The sequence below is a fragment of the Nansenia antarctica genome (assembly GCF_963989245.1).
Source record: "Nansenia antarctica genome assembly, chromosome: 17".
NCBI lineage: Eukaryota > Metazoa > Chordata > Actinopteri > Argentiniformes > Microstomatidae > Nansenia > Nansenia antarctica.
The window spans coordinates 22,762,614-22,778,444 of record NC_137687.1 but is presented as its reverse complement, the minus strand read 5'-3'; the positions used below and the strand labels follow the sequence as shown (position 1 = coordinate 22,778,444).

The 15,831-nt window shown below is 46.4% G+C and overlaps 1 protein-coding gene across 1 annotated transcript in view; it reads right to left on the bottom strand.

Moving 5' to 3' along the window:
- sidt2 (SID1 transmembrane family, member 2) overlaps window positions 1–15,831 on the bottom strand; it is a 38,666-nt gene that overhangs the window by 16,776 nt on the left and 6,059 nt on the right. The window contains exons 3-13 of the mRNA XM_080547603.1: window positions 12,163–12,327; window positions 11,535–11,580; window positions 10,821–10,922; window positions 9,967–10,050; window positions 9,421–9,589; window positions 7,650–7,743; window positions 7,184–7,239; window positions 4,387–4,431; window positions 2,808–2,887; window positions 2,089–2,143; window positions 537–652 (exon numbers count right to left, since the gene is read on the bottom strand). Coding sequence (XP_080403729.1) covers window positions 537–652; window positions 2,089–2,143; window positions 2,808–2,887; window positions 4,387–4,431; window positions 7,184–7,239; window positions 7,650–7,743; window positions 9,421–9,589; window positions 9,967–10,050; window positions 10,821–10,922; window positions 11,535–11,580; window positions 12,163–12,327 — 1,012 coding nt within the window. The remainder of the gene's footprint in view (window positions 1–536; window positions 653–2,088; window positions 2,144–2,807; window positions 2,888–4,386; window positions 4,432–7,183; window positions 7,240–7,649; window positions 7,744–9,420; window positions 9,590–9,966; window positions 10,051–10,820; window positions 10,923–11,534; window positions 11,581–12,162; window positions 12,328–15,831) is intronic.

Genomic DNA, 15,831 nt, shown 5'->3' with positions numbered 1-15,831 from the left:
CATTCTAGGGGAGGCCTGTGGAGGTAGACATCGGAGGACGGAGGCTCATTGATAACATTCTGTACTAGCCATGCATAACAATGAGCCTGACCTCCGATGTCTACCTCCACCAGCCTCTCCTGGTGATGATGGTACTTGACTTGAGAGTCACTACCCATCTTCCGTCGGAGACTGAAGACCCATCTCTTCAGGTTACACCTTGTAACCACTGCTCCTCCTGAGACATCTACTACCCCCCAGCACTGCGTCTCCTGAGACACCTGCTTTTCCCCTTTACTGTGTCCCCTAAGACTTCTACTGCCCCCCTTGTACTGTCTCTCTGTTCTCCAGTGTCTATATATATATTTTTAAAAAAGGTTTTCCTTCTATCACTAAGACTACCAATGGCCCCTGGCCTGAGCTAGATTACTCTTCCTGATACGACTGGTGGATTGATGATTCACTTGCTTAGTCAAATGTATTGATTGTAAGTCTCTTAGGAATGAGGCGTCTACTAAATGCCAAACATGTAAATGTAAATGAGCGGGGAGGAGGACCTTGGTGCGGACGATGTTCTTGTCAGAGTCGATGTCGGCCAGCGTGTCGTAGTCATCCTCCTCCACCGAGCTCAGAGACTCGTGGCGCCCGCGCCCGACGCTGTCTAAAGAACGTTCTGACAGAAAGAGGAGAGGGGGGGAGAGAGAGAGAGGAGAGGAGAGGGGGAGGGAGAGAGGAGGGGGGGGAGAGAAGAGGGGGAGGGAGAGGAGAGGAGGGAGGGAGAGGAGAGGAGAGGAGAGGAGGGGGGGAGAGAGAGAGGAGAGAGAGGAGAGGGGGAGGGAGAGAGAGAAGAGGAGAGGGGGAGAGAGAGAGAAAAAAGGAGAGGGGGAGAGAGAGAGAGAGGAGGAGAGGGGGAGGGAGAGAGGAGAGGGGGAAGGAGAGAGGGAGGGAGAGAAGAGAGGGGGAGGAGAGAGAGAGGAGAGGAGAAGAGAGGGGAAGAGAGAGGAGAGGGGTAGGAGAGGAGAGAGAGGAGAGGAGAGGGGGTGAGAGAGGAGAGGGGGAGGGAGAGAGAGATGAGGAGGAAGAGAGAGGAGAGGAGAGGGGGAGAGAGAGGAGAGGGGGAGGAAGAGAGAGACGAGGAGAGGGGGAGGGAGAGAGAGATAAGGAGAGGGGGAGGGGGAGGGAGAGAGAGATGAGGAGAGGGGGAGGAAGAGAGAGGAGAAAACTAAATCTGCAGGGTCTGCTGTAAACAGAGTACCGTAACTGATGGAGTGACATTTCTCATTTTTATGGTTTTCTTGAATTTTGGGGGGATTTTTGGCCAATGATGGCCTCGGGAATGATCATGAAAATATGCCATCAACAGTTTCAGTGATGTTCCCTTCATGTCTTATACATCTGCATACCAGGCACATGTGATTCAGGGCACAAAGATCCATGCACAGTTTCCTTAGGCTGATCTAGGTCTACATGCTTGGTCATGATGTCATAGATTCAGGGGAGGCTGGAAGAGGCGGGAATCTGAGAAATCATCCAACGTGTCTGATACCGTTCCTCACTCCTTCTTCAAGATCCTTCTGCTTATTTATAAAGCTCTCACTGGCACAGCACCAGGATATCTGAAAGACCTTTTGCTAGCATATCAGCCCAATAGAGCTCTCAGGTCTTCTGACGCTGGTTTTCTCGGTGTACCACATGTACAAAAGAAGAGATTTGGTGAGGCTGCATTCTCATTTTATGCACCCAGATTGTGGAATGCACTGCCAGTTTACATTAGCGATGCAACCTCAGCAAATATATTCAAGTCAAAACTAAAAACCCATTTTTTTTATATTGTCTTTAATGACTAAATAATTAAATTATGATTATATAATGATTGGAGCACTTTGAGCTGCAACGTTTGCAGGAAAAGCGCTATACAAATAAAAGTTATTATTATTATTATTCAGGTCCGATTTCTACCTCCGTCGGCCTCCCCTGGATGGTTCATAGAACAGGTTTATAGGACAGATCTCAGATCAGATCTCAGACATTCTGATGTGATTGATTGGCACTGGGGTGCTGATTCATATTGATTGATTGGTGGACTGATCGATCGGGGCAACGTGTCACCAATGTGGATGGCTAGGTGGGGTGAGATGATTGGTCTGCGTTTGATAAGCTCGTCCTGATGAACAAAAACAAGACAGGCCAATGAGAGACGAGAGCACTGCACCGCCCGCCAATCAGGGGCCAGTGTGGTGAAATGCTGTGGCACGACCCTCCATGGTCACACCAATGCTGTGATGATGTAATAATTAAATTTTGCCATTTAGCAGACGCTTTTATCCAAAGCGACTTACAATTACGAATTACAGGGACATTCCCCCTGGAGTAACTGAGGGCTAAGTGCCTTACCCAATGGCACACTAGCAGTGGTGTGGCTTCAGGCGGGATTTGAACTCACAACCTTCCGATCACAAGTCCAACTCACTATCCACTAGACCACCACTACCCCTAGTGATGATGTGTGTGTGTGTGTGTGTGTGTGTGTGTGTGTGTGTGTGTATATGCATGTGTGTGTGGGGATGTGTATTTGTGTATTTGTGTATGTGTGTGTGTGTGTGTGTGTGTGACGTGTCCGAGGTGTTCCATACCCATGTATCCGTATGTGTGTGTGTGTGTGTGTGTGTGTGTGTGTTCATACCCATGTATCCGTATGTGTGTGTGTGTGTGTGTGTGTGTTCATACCCATGTATCCGTATGTGTGTGTGTGTGTGTGTGTGTGAGGTGTTCATACCCATGTATCCGTATGTGTGTGTGTGTGTGTGTGTGTGTGTGTGTGTGTTCATACCCATGTATCCGTAGTTGACGTCAGCGGAGGCGATGCTGTCAGTGACGGCCTCAGAGCTCAGCGTGCTGGCGTTGTCTGCTGCAGGGGGACACAGAGAGAGGTAACACCAGGGGGACACAGAGAGAGGTAACACCAGGGGGACACAGAGAGAGGTAACACCAGGGGGACACAGAGAGAGGTAACACCAGGGGGACACAGAGAGAGGTAACACCAGGGGGACACAGAGAGAGGTAACACCAGGGGGACACAGAGAGAGGTAACACCAGGGGGACACAGAGAGAGGTAACACCAGGGGGACACAGAGAGAGGTAACACCAGGGGGTGAGGGGGTCAACTACTTCTGCTTGTATAACGTTGTTTATTACATTGTTATTTGTATCTTTATGTCTTATGCACCAACCACACCAAGTTTCCTGTACGTGTGAATATATACTTGGCAATAAAAATAATTCTGATTCTGATTTTTGATTGATTGATTGAAAACTTTATTAGAAGATTTGCAGAAGTAGGTACATGAAAGTACATATTACATACAAGGTCAACTAACAGGATAAAAACCCAAGAAAGCCACTGGCTTATTTCAATTGGGGTCCTTGATTCTCAATTCATCGTTAAAAAAAAAAAATGATGTGATAAAACAATTAAAACGGATCCCACATTATTTTGTGAGACTGTGGCAGGTGGACCACGGATTTAAAAAATTGGGGAGGAAGGGGGGGCAGGGTTCCTACAAGTTCCTACAAGTTAATTTAAGACCTTTTTTTAGACCTTTTTTAGACCTCTTTGAATGGAATTTGAGACCTATTCGCGACACCATATGACAGCTTTTTGTCATCCTCGAGGTGATGAAATTAGGGATTTCACTGCCATCCAGACAAAAAAAGAAGTGAATTGGCATTTTTTTGGTTCCAGCATGATTAATTGCCGCGTAAAGAGATGTGGTCGGACTGATTTCCTTGCAGGATCTCATTTTTAAGATGTAGCGCCTCATTTCGAGACCGAATAACTGAAAGTTGAGACGTTTTTAGGCCTTAAAAATTGGATTTCTGGATTTTAGCCTTTAAGGCTTTTTAAGACCAGCGTGGGAACTCTGGAGGGCAGAGCTGAAAAATACTGTGAAAAGCAGCACTGAAACTATGTTCCTAACCCAGCCTGGCCTACGCAGGGAAACACTGATGGAGGCTGGCGGAGGACGGGCTTGTTGTAATGCATGGACTGGAATGAGGAGAGGTATCAAACTAATTATCCCATTCCTTATTCCATCCCATGCATTATAATAAGCCCGTCCTCCGATTTCTACCTCTGCCAGCCTCCCCCTGGGTGACACCACAGTTGACAGCTTAGTACAGGGAGATACACACCAGACGAACCACACACTAAAACACACAACTGAGGAAGGACTGGAAATGAATAAAAAGCAACATTGATTTTCACTCAATGTCACTCGAACATTAATGCTCACAGATCAAAATGTTGTCGAACACTCTTGTGAGGCAAATAAACACACACACACACACGCACACACACACACACACACACACACACACACACACACACACACACACACACACACTCACCGAAGGAGCCATATTCGTAGGGGGAGGCAGGAGTCAGGCTTTTTCCTGTGGTAACAAAGGAACAGATTTAACACACACACACACACACACACACACACACGCACGCACGCACACGTACACGCACACACGCACACACCACATAAACACAGACAAACATGTATACATGCATCTGCAATACCAGTTAGTAGTGTACACAGTACTACAACATGCTGGTGACCATGAATAGTGAATATAGCGCTACCAAGTGGACGTCTAGCAGGTTAACAAATGCCGGGGTTATTTAAATGGTGCAGTTAGTACTGAGGGTTAATAATAATAATAATAATAATAATAATAATAATAATAATAATAATAATAATAATAATAATAATAAGCTTTATTTATATACAGGGTTCCTACAAGTTTCAACAAGTCGAATTTAAGACCTTTTTAGACTCTTTGAATAGACCTATTCGCGACACCATGTTTGTCATCCTCGAGGTGATGAAATTAGGGATTTCACTGCCATACAGACAAAAAAGGAAGTGAATTGGATTGTTTTTGGTTCCAGCTTGATTCATTTCCGCGGAAATAGATGTGGTCGGACTGATTTCCTTGCAGGATCTAATTTTTAAGACCAGCACCTCATCTTTAGACCGAATAACTGAAATGTAAGACCTTTTTAGGCCTTGTAAATCGGATTGCTGGATTTTAGACTTTAAGGCTTTTTAAGACCAGCGTGAGAACCCTGTATATAGCACCTTTCATACATAAGAAAGTAGGGCCGTACAATACAGCCCATAAGAACAGATTAAAAACCTAAACAACTGAGACATCAGCAGAGCGCTGTACAATACAGCGCAAAACAAAGACAAAGGAACAGATTAAAAAACAACAGTGAACGATTATGACTAATTTACTCATGACTCTTCCTGCTACGCCTGGTGGATCGATGATTCACTTGCTTAGTCAAATGTATTGATTGTAAGTCGCTTTGGAATAAGGCGTCAATGTAAATGTAAAAAAATAAAAAAATAAATGATGGGCATAATAAAAACATACATTATCTAACATCAGGTGGTCCACTACCGCCTTCAACAGTTGTTGGTTTACAGACTCTACAAGCCATGTTGTGTAGTTTTAGTCAAACATACACACTTCTAAATATGATAACATATTCAGGACGATACAGTCCTGCCTATGTAACTAAGAAAATAAGTAAGTAGCCTTGAGAACCGATGTCGCAGGGTCTTACCCCCAAACCCTTAATGCTGAGTGCCAAGCAGGGAGGCATCGGGTAGCATTTTTATAATCTTTGGTGGTACGACTCGGCCGGGGATCGAATTCACAATCTCCCAATCTCAGGGTGCTAACACTCTAACCGCCAAGGCAACTGAGCTGGTTCTTTAATTAAAATACGGCTTAACCTTCCGTTAATTAAAATATGTCTAGTTTCTGTTTGGGTTAAGAAGCAGAGGCTGGTTAAACACTAGAAGAGCTGTGAGGGGTCACGGTGAAAATCTTTATAAATATCTTTGCACTCGATCAAATTTCAGGACCCTCCTTTCATGACTTTTCCTAGATATGTGCGTTCCACCACCCAGTATCCTTACATTTTCAAAATCACTTCAGGATAAGATACGTTAGTATAAAGCTGTTTTGCAGTTTTTCTGTGTAGGAGGCAGGCTAAAAAAAGAAGAAAAGAAGCGCCCTCTAGTGATCTCTGTGTAAATAGCAGATTTACATTCTAAAAAGAGGGTCTATTTGACCCCCAAGGCGGCTCTACTAGTAGGTAAAATAGGCACGGCTGTTGTAGTGTTAAAACCCTAACCCTAACCCTTACTACGGTCAGCCCGCCTACCAACAAAGTCCAACCACCAGCTGAGGGAACCATGCAGTCTAACGCCAGGCCAGGAGAGTGTTACGACCATGTTTAGAACGTCACTCCAGGGGAGGCTGGTGGAGGTAGAAATCGGAGGACGGGCTCATTGTAAATGCATGGAACACACAGGTTTGACACTGTTCCTTATTCCGTTCCATGACCACAACGATCCTGTCCTCTGATTTCTACCTCCGCCAGCCTCCCCTGCAACCCTCAACATGAAAGGCGCCGCTTGTTGTTTCCATGACTACCAAGATACAATAACAACTGCTAGGAAAGGTCCATAGTCAAAATAGTAAAAAAAAAATCCCAGCAACCCCCTTGAGGTGCGATTGATTTTGCTAACCAATCCAGAGCAGGCAAACCTGAGAAGAAGGGCCACACCCTCGTTGAACAAAGTTTCATTGAGTTTCAAAGTTTAGAAGTGATTGAAGTTTAGAAGTGATTGAAGGGAAAGTGATACTATTTTGAGCCCGGGCAGTTAGCATGTTGCTAAGTGAGACTGTGGCAGTTAGCATGTTGCTAAGTGAGACTGTGGCAGTTAGCATGTTGCTAAGTGAGACTGTGAGAGAAAGGATCAGATATTATTCCAGCTCCGTTCTTACCCAGGAGAGAGGCTGACAGAGACGAAGGCGTGGGGGGGGGGGGGGAGAGAGCGGAAAAGAGATTCAATACAGAAAGATGAGGAATAGAAAAAAATTACTGAAATTGAAAAACAGTCAACTCTGAATTTTTCGGAATGACATTTTCCCCCTTTATCTAAGAGACGACCATCTTCGTTCATCTTACGCTTTGTTAATCTGATTTGATATTTTATCTTTAAATCTTACAGAGGTTACAGAGATAATGCCCCCCCCCCCCCCCGGAAACCCCCCCCCTAAAAAACTCCTCATTGTTGACAACGGAGCGTGTCATTGTAGCTGGTTGCTGGGATACCTGTTTCTGCAGGTGACATGGCGGCAGGGTCTAGAAACTCATCCTTCTTATGCATCCTAGAGAGAGAGGGGAGGGGGAGAGAGGGACGGGGGGGAGAGGGGGAGACAGACAGAGAGAGAGAGAGAGAGAGGAGGGGGGGCGAGGGTGAGAGAGAGAGGGGAAGAGGGAGAGAGAAGGGGGGAGAGGGAGAGAGAAGGGGGGAGAGGGAGAGAGACAGACAGATTGAGAGAGAGAAAGAGAGAGAGAGAGCTGAGTTGCAAAGCAATGTCCTTGACTGTTGTAGATCTAGGAATCTGCATCCTAATTAGAGACATGACATGTTTGATATCGTTCCTCATCACGTTCCATGCATCACAATGAGGCCGGCCTCCGATGTTCTACCTCCACCAGCCTCCCACGCTGTAGAGCCTGAATTCAGTTGTGATAAACATCCAGACCAGGAAGTGAAGGTAAAATGACCTCTGACCTCTTGTTCTCCACGCAGGCCATCAGGAAGGTCAGTAGGTAGAAGGACAGGAAGATGCCCAGGCAGAACAACATCCCCATCACGTACACCTCCGCTGGGGGAGGGGGGGGGAGGAAGATGGGGGGGGGGGGCGATGGAGAGGGGGAGGAGAGAGAGAGGGGGGGGATGGAGGGGGTGGGGAGAGGATGGAAAGATGGGGGGGAGAGAGATGGGGGGGAGAGAGAGGGGGGGTGGAGATGGAGGAGAGAGGGAGAAGTTGAGACATTTTATACAACAGTTAGTTCCGACCAAGTAATTTGATTGACGAGGCATTCCATGAGTGCTGATATACAGTATAACACCACTGGGACTTTTAACTATATGTATCACTCCGCCGCACCGGTGTTCTATTAAACTACCGTTAACTAGGTTAGGCTACATGGTGGAGCAGCGTACTCTGTGATGTTAACTCGTCACACATGCCACCAAAAGGGACTGTCAACAGACTCTTACTCAGGGTTCCCACACCTTCTGAAACATCACATTCAAGCACCTTTCAAGGACTTTCAAGACTCAATTCCCTCAAATTCAAGGACCCAACACGGCCTAGTTTGAGACAGATCTAGATGAGAATTTATATAATAGGAATCCGCTCACAGACAACAATTAAAAAGAGAGGCTTTTGAATGTAGAGGCTTGAACACTAGATGGTCTCTTGCCTTTTGTACCACAGCACAGCAAAACAATATATTGTGAAATATGTGTAAAGTTACTGTGTTAAGTTAAGCAATGTGACTTATCTATAGATAGATAGAGAGGGGGGGGGGGGGGAATTCAAGCACTTTCAATGACCCATGTTTTTTTTCTCAAATTCACACACTTTCAACCCTGGGAACCCTGCTTACTTCACTGGTTGCACAATAAATGGAAACGTACAGATAAATGTACGTGACACAAAGTAGCTAGCCCGCGCTGATGTGTGTAGGCCTACACAAAGCAGCACGCTATGCAGGAAAATGTTTGTGTTCAGTTTGCTTGGCGACAGCACATTTCAACAGTTCAAGAGTTCGGTTGCAGAACAATTTGAGCCACATAAATGATTAAATAAACAAACAAATCACAATAATGTCGTCGCTTATGACTGTTTAACTAATAAATGGCGCTTGTAGAACTGTTGTATAATAATAATAATAATAATAATAACTTCTATTTGTATAGCACTTTTCCTGCAAACGTTGCAGCTCTAAGTACTTTAATCATTATATAATCATAATTTAATTATTTAGTAATTTAAAGGCAATATTAAAAAGATGGGTTTTTAGTCTTGATAAGCATATAAAAGCAATATCACACTTGGGGGTGGTGCTGAACATCAGCACGGCTGTGACTATCTTCCTACTTGGTGATATTCTGCTGATATTCATTATATTCGCTTTTATTCATTAGTAATTTTCTTACTATGCTCCTCTTGCTGTATTTTTAATAATGCATGTAAAGCACTTTGAATTGTCTCTGTTGTGTGTGCTATACAAATAAACTTGCCTTGCATTGCCCCTCTCCAGGGCCGCGTTCATAAATTCGCGTCCAGGTGACTGCCTCTTGTCCAATCAAATTACTTGGTTCCATTATGACGTTGAACCCAGTGTGCGCTCCGGCGAATTTACGAACGCGGCCTGAGAGAGGCGTCCCAGACTGTGTCACAAATGTCCCTGACGGTTAAACACTGTAGTGTGTATATACAGTATAGGCTTTTGGATGGCCCTGCTTGGCTCTGATTGGCTGAGAGGCTCACAGTTGATGGCGGGGGAGACCACCACGTCCAGGACCTTGGTGCGGTTCCCCGGGTCGATCAGCTCGTCAGGGAGGAGGGGGTAGAACCGCAGCGGACCCCCGCACGCCTCGTCCTCCGTCTTCACCACCACCACCACGTAGAAACTGTTGCTACTAGGGAAGTCCTTCCTCTGGGGGAGGGGGAGAGGGAGAGGAGGAGAGGAGAGTAAGAGGGGGAGAAGGAGGAGAAAGTGGGGAGCAGAAGAGAGGAGAAGGAGGAGAGGAAGATGGGGAGAAGGAGGAGAGGAAGAGGGGGAGAAGGCAGGAGAGGAAGAGGGGGAGGAGGAGAGGAGAGGAAGAGGAGGAGAGGAAGAGGAGAGGAAGAGGGGGAGCAGAAGAGGGGGATAAGGAGGAGAGGAAGAGGGGGAGCAGAAGAGAGGAGAGGAAGAGGGGGAGCAGGAGAGAGGAGAGGTAGAGGGGGGTGGCAAGTGAGTTTTTCAAATGTACAGTATTTGCTGGCATTGCTATTATAGTGGTGTGTGTGTGTGTGTGTGTGTGTGTGTGTTACCTGGACGGTGATGGCAGCAGTCTTGGTCATGGTCTGATACATTCCGATGAAGGCCACATTGTTGTCCAGGTCATATACAGGACACTAGAGAGAGAGAGAGAGAGAGAGAGAGAGAGATAGAGAGACATTTCATTTACATTTCATGCCAACCCTACTTCCCTACATACCAGGGGAGGCTGGCGGAGGTAGAAATTGGAGGAGGGGCTCATTGAGATGTATGGAAGGGAAACGCTCCTCTGTGGCTCATTTGGTAGAGCATGGAAGGTTGTGGGTTCGATTCCCGCTGGGACCATAAATACTGAAAAATGTATGCACTCACTGCAATGTAAGTTGCTTTGGATAAAAGTGTCAGCTAAATGTCATATATTATTATTATTATTATTATTATTATTATGATTATCTGTGCAAGTGCAGGAATGGCTATTCGGTTGTTAAGTCTGACGTCACGTGTGACGTTTAGCAATTTCCGGGTCCAAACCAAAACTTCCCCGCACCAGAGTACCAGTGTACTAAAGCGGTAGAATGACAGTTCAATCGTTTTTTAGACTGGGATCTATTCATACAACAAGGGACACAGCACATTCCCGTTTTTCCCATATTGTCAGCGTCTTTGAGCCTCGGAAAAGCGTTATACAAATATAATGAATTATTATTATTACTGCAGCATTTTCGAAGAGAGCGCCTCAGCCAACGTTGGACCCGGAAACACGTCACGACTTAACAACCGAATAGGAAACAGAAGCTGGGTGTGAATGAGGAAGTGAAGGAACATGTGGTGATGAGAGGTCAGCGGAGGTCATGTGATCAGGGGAGAGGCTGGCGGAGGTAGAAATGGGAGGATGGTGTCAGCGTACCTGGATGTCCTGGATGGACATGACGGAGCAGGGGAAGGTGGTCTCAGAGTTGACCTTGACGATGACCGTGTCCATCCCATCAGGAAACACATACTTGAAGTACTGAGGGACACAGAGATGGGTTGTAGGGAGGGAAGGGTGGTGGAGGGGGGGGGGGGCATAGAGATGGGTTGTAGGGAGGGGGGGGACAGAGATGGGTTGTAGGGCGGGTGGGGACATAGAAATGGGTTGTAGGGCGGGGGGGGGACAGAGATGGGTTGTAGGGCGGGGGGGGACATAGAGATGGGTTGTAGGGCGGGGGGGGACAGAGATGGGTTGTAGGGCGGGGGGGGGGACATAGAGATGGGTTGTAGGGGGGATGACATAGAGATGGGTTGTGGGGCGGGAAGGGTGGTGGGGGGGGGTATTTTAGTTTATCCACATTTTTATTTCAGCACAGAGAAACAGCTCTTTATACTATGTACACACAAAGTGTATGATAGAAGCATGTCAATGATATCTCATGTCTCACCTAACAAACAAACAAACAAACAAACACACACACACACACACACACACACTCCTCATCTAATCTCAAACCCCTTCGTGGCCCTGACCTTTAGACTTATAGGAAGGAAGCAATCAGCTAGCACGCACACACACGCACGCACGCACGCACACGCACGCACGCACACACACACGCACACGCACACACGCACGCACAGTTTAGCTCACCTGCGGCTGGGAAGGCGAGGCAGTGAAGGTGAACCTCTTGTCGGTCCTGTAATAAAGGAAAGCCGTCAGACATCAATCAGGTCCCGGGGACGTTTTATTACATTACATAGTTACGCGCATAAATCTGGTGAACTTTGAGACCGAGTTAAGACACGTATGAAGAGCCTTGTGCTCTTGTAAACAAGTCTGTTCTCTCGTAAACACGGCCCAGGGTCAGACGCCAGCTCTGTTTCACGTACAGTAAATGTGCTACTGTGTGCTACTACCACACTAGCTGCACTTAGTGGCTGTCTGCTGCTGCTGCTACACACAGTCAGATATCCACTGTTATGTCTTAGCTGCAGGGAATGATTCTCACACTCATGTACCTAAGTGATAATGCTGTGATGCTCGTGTAGCTGGATGCTAATGCTCGTAACACTCACGTAGCATCACAGGTGACTGAAAGGTATTCAAAAAGGTATAAGAACAGTTTACACCCCACAACAACCTTCACAAGAAAGTCCCTGCTTGGTTGGCCTTATATATATATATATATATATATATATATACAATGTGCTATACAAATCAAGTTTGATTTGATGATGATGATGATGAAGATGATGAGGAAGGTGCCCAGTCCACTCACAGCAGGGTGAAGCTGTCCAGTCGGCTGATCCTCAGCTGGTAGTGCGTGCCCAGACTGGACAGGGTCGACACGTCCACGAAGAAGAACTGCGTCTCCGTGGCAACGCGGGTGGGAGGCTGGCACAGGGTTCTGCCCACATGGGCGTAAGGGTACTTCCTCTGAAATCTGAGGGAGGAGGAGGGGGGAGAAGGGCGACATTCAGTCTACACAGACAGATAAAGGGAATGTCCTGATCAACAACAACAATACAACTGGAAACATAGCTGCTGCTTCCTAGACACCAGATCTGAGGATTCAGCAAGAGCCACCAAACCACCAGACTCAGGCACACACTGACACAGGCACAGACACACAGACCCAAACACACACACAGACCCAAACACACACACACAGACCCAAACACACACACACAGATCCAAACACACACACAGACACACACAGACACAGACTGACACAGACCCAGACACAGACTGACACAGACCCAGACACACACTGACACAGACCCAGACACACACTGACACACACACACACACACACACACACACACACACACACACACACACACACACACACACAGACACAGACACAGACACAGACACAGACACAATCTTGTCTAGAGTCATGTCATCGATCCAGACGGATGTCTGCAGAAGGGTATAAACCCAACCCCCTAGGGCCTAGGCGGACACAAACCGTTTATCCGCTATGAATAACCAGACGGGCCGTCGATGCGAAAGATATAAAAATCAGCCCTTAGTCCGTCCGCATGTGCTTACATCATAAAGTGGGGAGACGAGACGTGGACAGATCATAGTGGCGTGTTTGTGCGATGAAGCCGTCTATCGACACTACTTTACATGGATGACCTTCAGACAGGAAGCCGGATCACATCACAGAGAACATCGCTTCAGCGTGTCCGCCGTCGGAGGAGCTAGTCAGGCGAGGCTGAAGTGGTGTTCTGTTCCCTGCATCACAATGAGCCCGTCCTCCCGTTTCTACCTCCTAGGGCCCTGGGTTTCATGGTTAGACAGTGTCCTGTCCTCACGTTTCTACCTCCTAGGGCCCTGTGTTTCCTGGTTAGACAGTGTCCTGTCCTCCCGTGTCTACCTCCTAGGGCCCTGGGTTTCCTGGTTAGACAGTGTCCTGTCCTCCCGTCTCTACCTCCTAGGGCCCTGGGTTTCCTGGTTAGACAGTGTCCTGTCCTCCCGTGTCTACCTCCTAGGGCCCTGGGTTTCATGGTTAGACAGTGTCCTGTCCTCCCGTTTCTACCTCCTCGGGCCCTGGGTTTCCTGGTTAGACAGTGTCCTGTCCTCCCATGTCTACCTCCAGGGGCCCTGGGTTTCATGGTTAGACAGTGTCCTGTCCTCCCGTCTCTACCTCCTCGGGCCCTGGGTTTCCTGGTTAGACAGGGTCCTGTCCTCCCATCTCTACCTCCTCGGGCCCTGTGTTTCCTGGTTAGACAGGGTCCTGTCCTCCCATCTCTACCTCCTAGGGCCCTGGGTTTCCTGGTTAGACAGGGTCCTGGAAGCCTCCAGGCCCTACTCGTAGTAGTGGCAGTTGTTGAAATAGAAGGAAGAATCTATTTCTATTCTTCTGAACACGAACACTTGCATCCATGTCTTTTTATTCATTTCTATTATCTTATTAAATGTTTATCTATCTATATATATATTAGAGGTAGGACGCAATAAAAAAATCGAATTAATTAGAGCTTTGTAATTAATTAATCGAAATTAATCACATTTTAATCGCATATCAATATTTGACACGAGAAGCAACAGTTTTCAATTCGAATGGATTTGGTATACTAGTGAATCAATGAATAGACATAAGTTTAAAGCAACAAAAAGCAACAAAATCCTGTTTATTTTTGCTACACAGACCAACAGATCACACAATGTACCTAACCTAATCAGGGCTCAACATTAACGCCGTTTTACTTGCCCGGAGCAAGTAAAACTTTCGCCGGGTTTGTTTGCGCGAGCACGACGCTGCTAGATCCCGGATATTTTTACCTGTGTGCAGGAAGAACAACAGACGACTAGATGATCGTGAGTGAAGATATTAGCGTCACCGTGCTCGCGCAAACAAACCTACACTAACCCTCCCCCCCAAATATCCATGGTCAAAATAATAAACAGACCAACCGTTTAACAAAGTCACAAGTGCCATCTAAAATGGTAACAAAAAACAGTACCCTTCACAGTAACAACAAACCCATTGTTCTCAGGATACCTCTAAGCCTACTACTTCTTCTCTTTCAGTTGCTGAGACAAACTAGTCTGTTTACATGTTCAGAGCTCAAGGCTGCCCTCTTTTTTTGCACTATGTTGTATGCAAGGGAGAACAGTCTCTCACAAGGGACAGAAGTGGCAGGGCTGGCCAAATACTTGTGTCTTTTTACATGTGTCTTTTTAATGCTGCATGTAAAGCACTTTGAATTGCCCCTGTTGTATGAAATGTGCTATACAGATAAACTTGCCTCGCCTTGCGATCTATTTCTATAGTTTCTATGATGAGGTTGAGAAGTGCTGCATGCGATGGACCAATACTGAAATCATAAGGCAGGAAACCACATGCAGCAAATGCAAACCTATCTACAGAAACTGAAAGGTCTACTGAAAGGTCTTGAAACTTCCTCAAACACCAAAGCGTTACTGCAAGTAGAGCAGCCATGTATTTAACCAGGAAAGCCCCGTTTAGACACAACATCTCCGACTGGCCCCACCACCTCTATGCCTACACAGCAGTCATGCTGCCCGGTCACGTCTCTTCACTACACTGGCTCCCCGCTGGTGAAATGAGCTTCCCACGGCTGTCAGAACTGCAGAGTCACTACCCATCTTCCGTCGGAGACTGAAGACCCATCTCTTCAGGTTACACCTTAACTGCTCCTCCTGAGACTTCTAATGCCCCCCAGCACTGCGTCTCCTGAAGACACCCGCTTTTTCCCCTTTACTGTGTCCCCTAAAACTTCTATTGCCCCCCTTGTACTGTTTCTCCAGTGTCTATATAATAAATAAATAAATAAATAAAAAGTCTAGGTTTAGAAGATGGTGATAGAAGGAAAAATCTACTTCTATCACAGAGACTGCCAATACGACTGGTGGATTGATGATTCACTTGCTTAGTCAAATGTATTGAGTGTAAGTCGCTTTGGAATAAGGCGTCTGATAAATGCCAAAAATGTAAATGTAAATGAAATCTCTTCTGCCTGACCTGGCCAAGAAAGCAGAGGCGGCGGCGGCCGGCCGCCAGTAAAACAATAAAAGCATGTGAAACACACTGCAGATGTTCCCTGGATGAGGAAGTGAAAGATCAGGGTCCAGCGATTAGTCTCTCTACAGTAGCTAGTGTGTGTGACCGCCTGACACCTCCTCCACATCAGCTGTCCAGTGTTGCGTAAGCCCAGCAGGGAGGTAGTATACCTAGGGTTGGGTACCGTTTGGGTTTTATCCGGTACCGGTACTTAACCGATACTTTAAAAACGGTACCGGTACCAAAACGGTACTTAATTCGGTACTTTTGATTTTTTTAAATGACATATATATATAATAATAACACGGTCGACAACATTAAACAGCTTTTCACTTTTTTATTGCTGAGGCACAATATATATTAGTTAAATATACACTCAAATTAAAATAAATGAAAATAAAACTCCTGAGC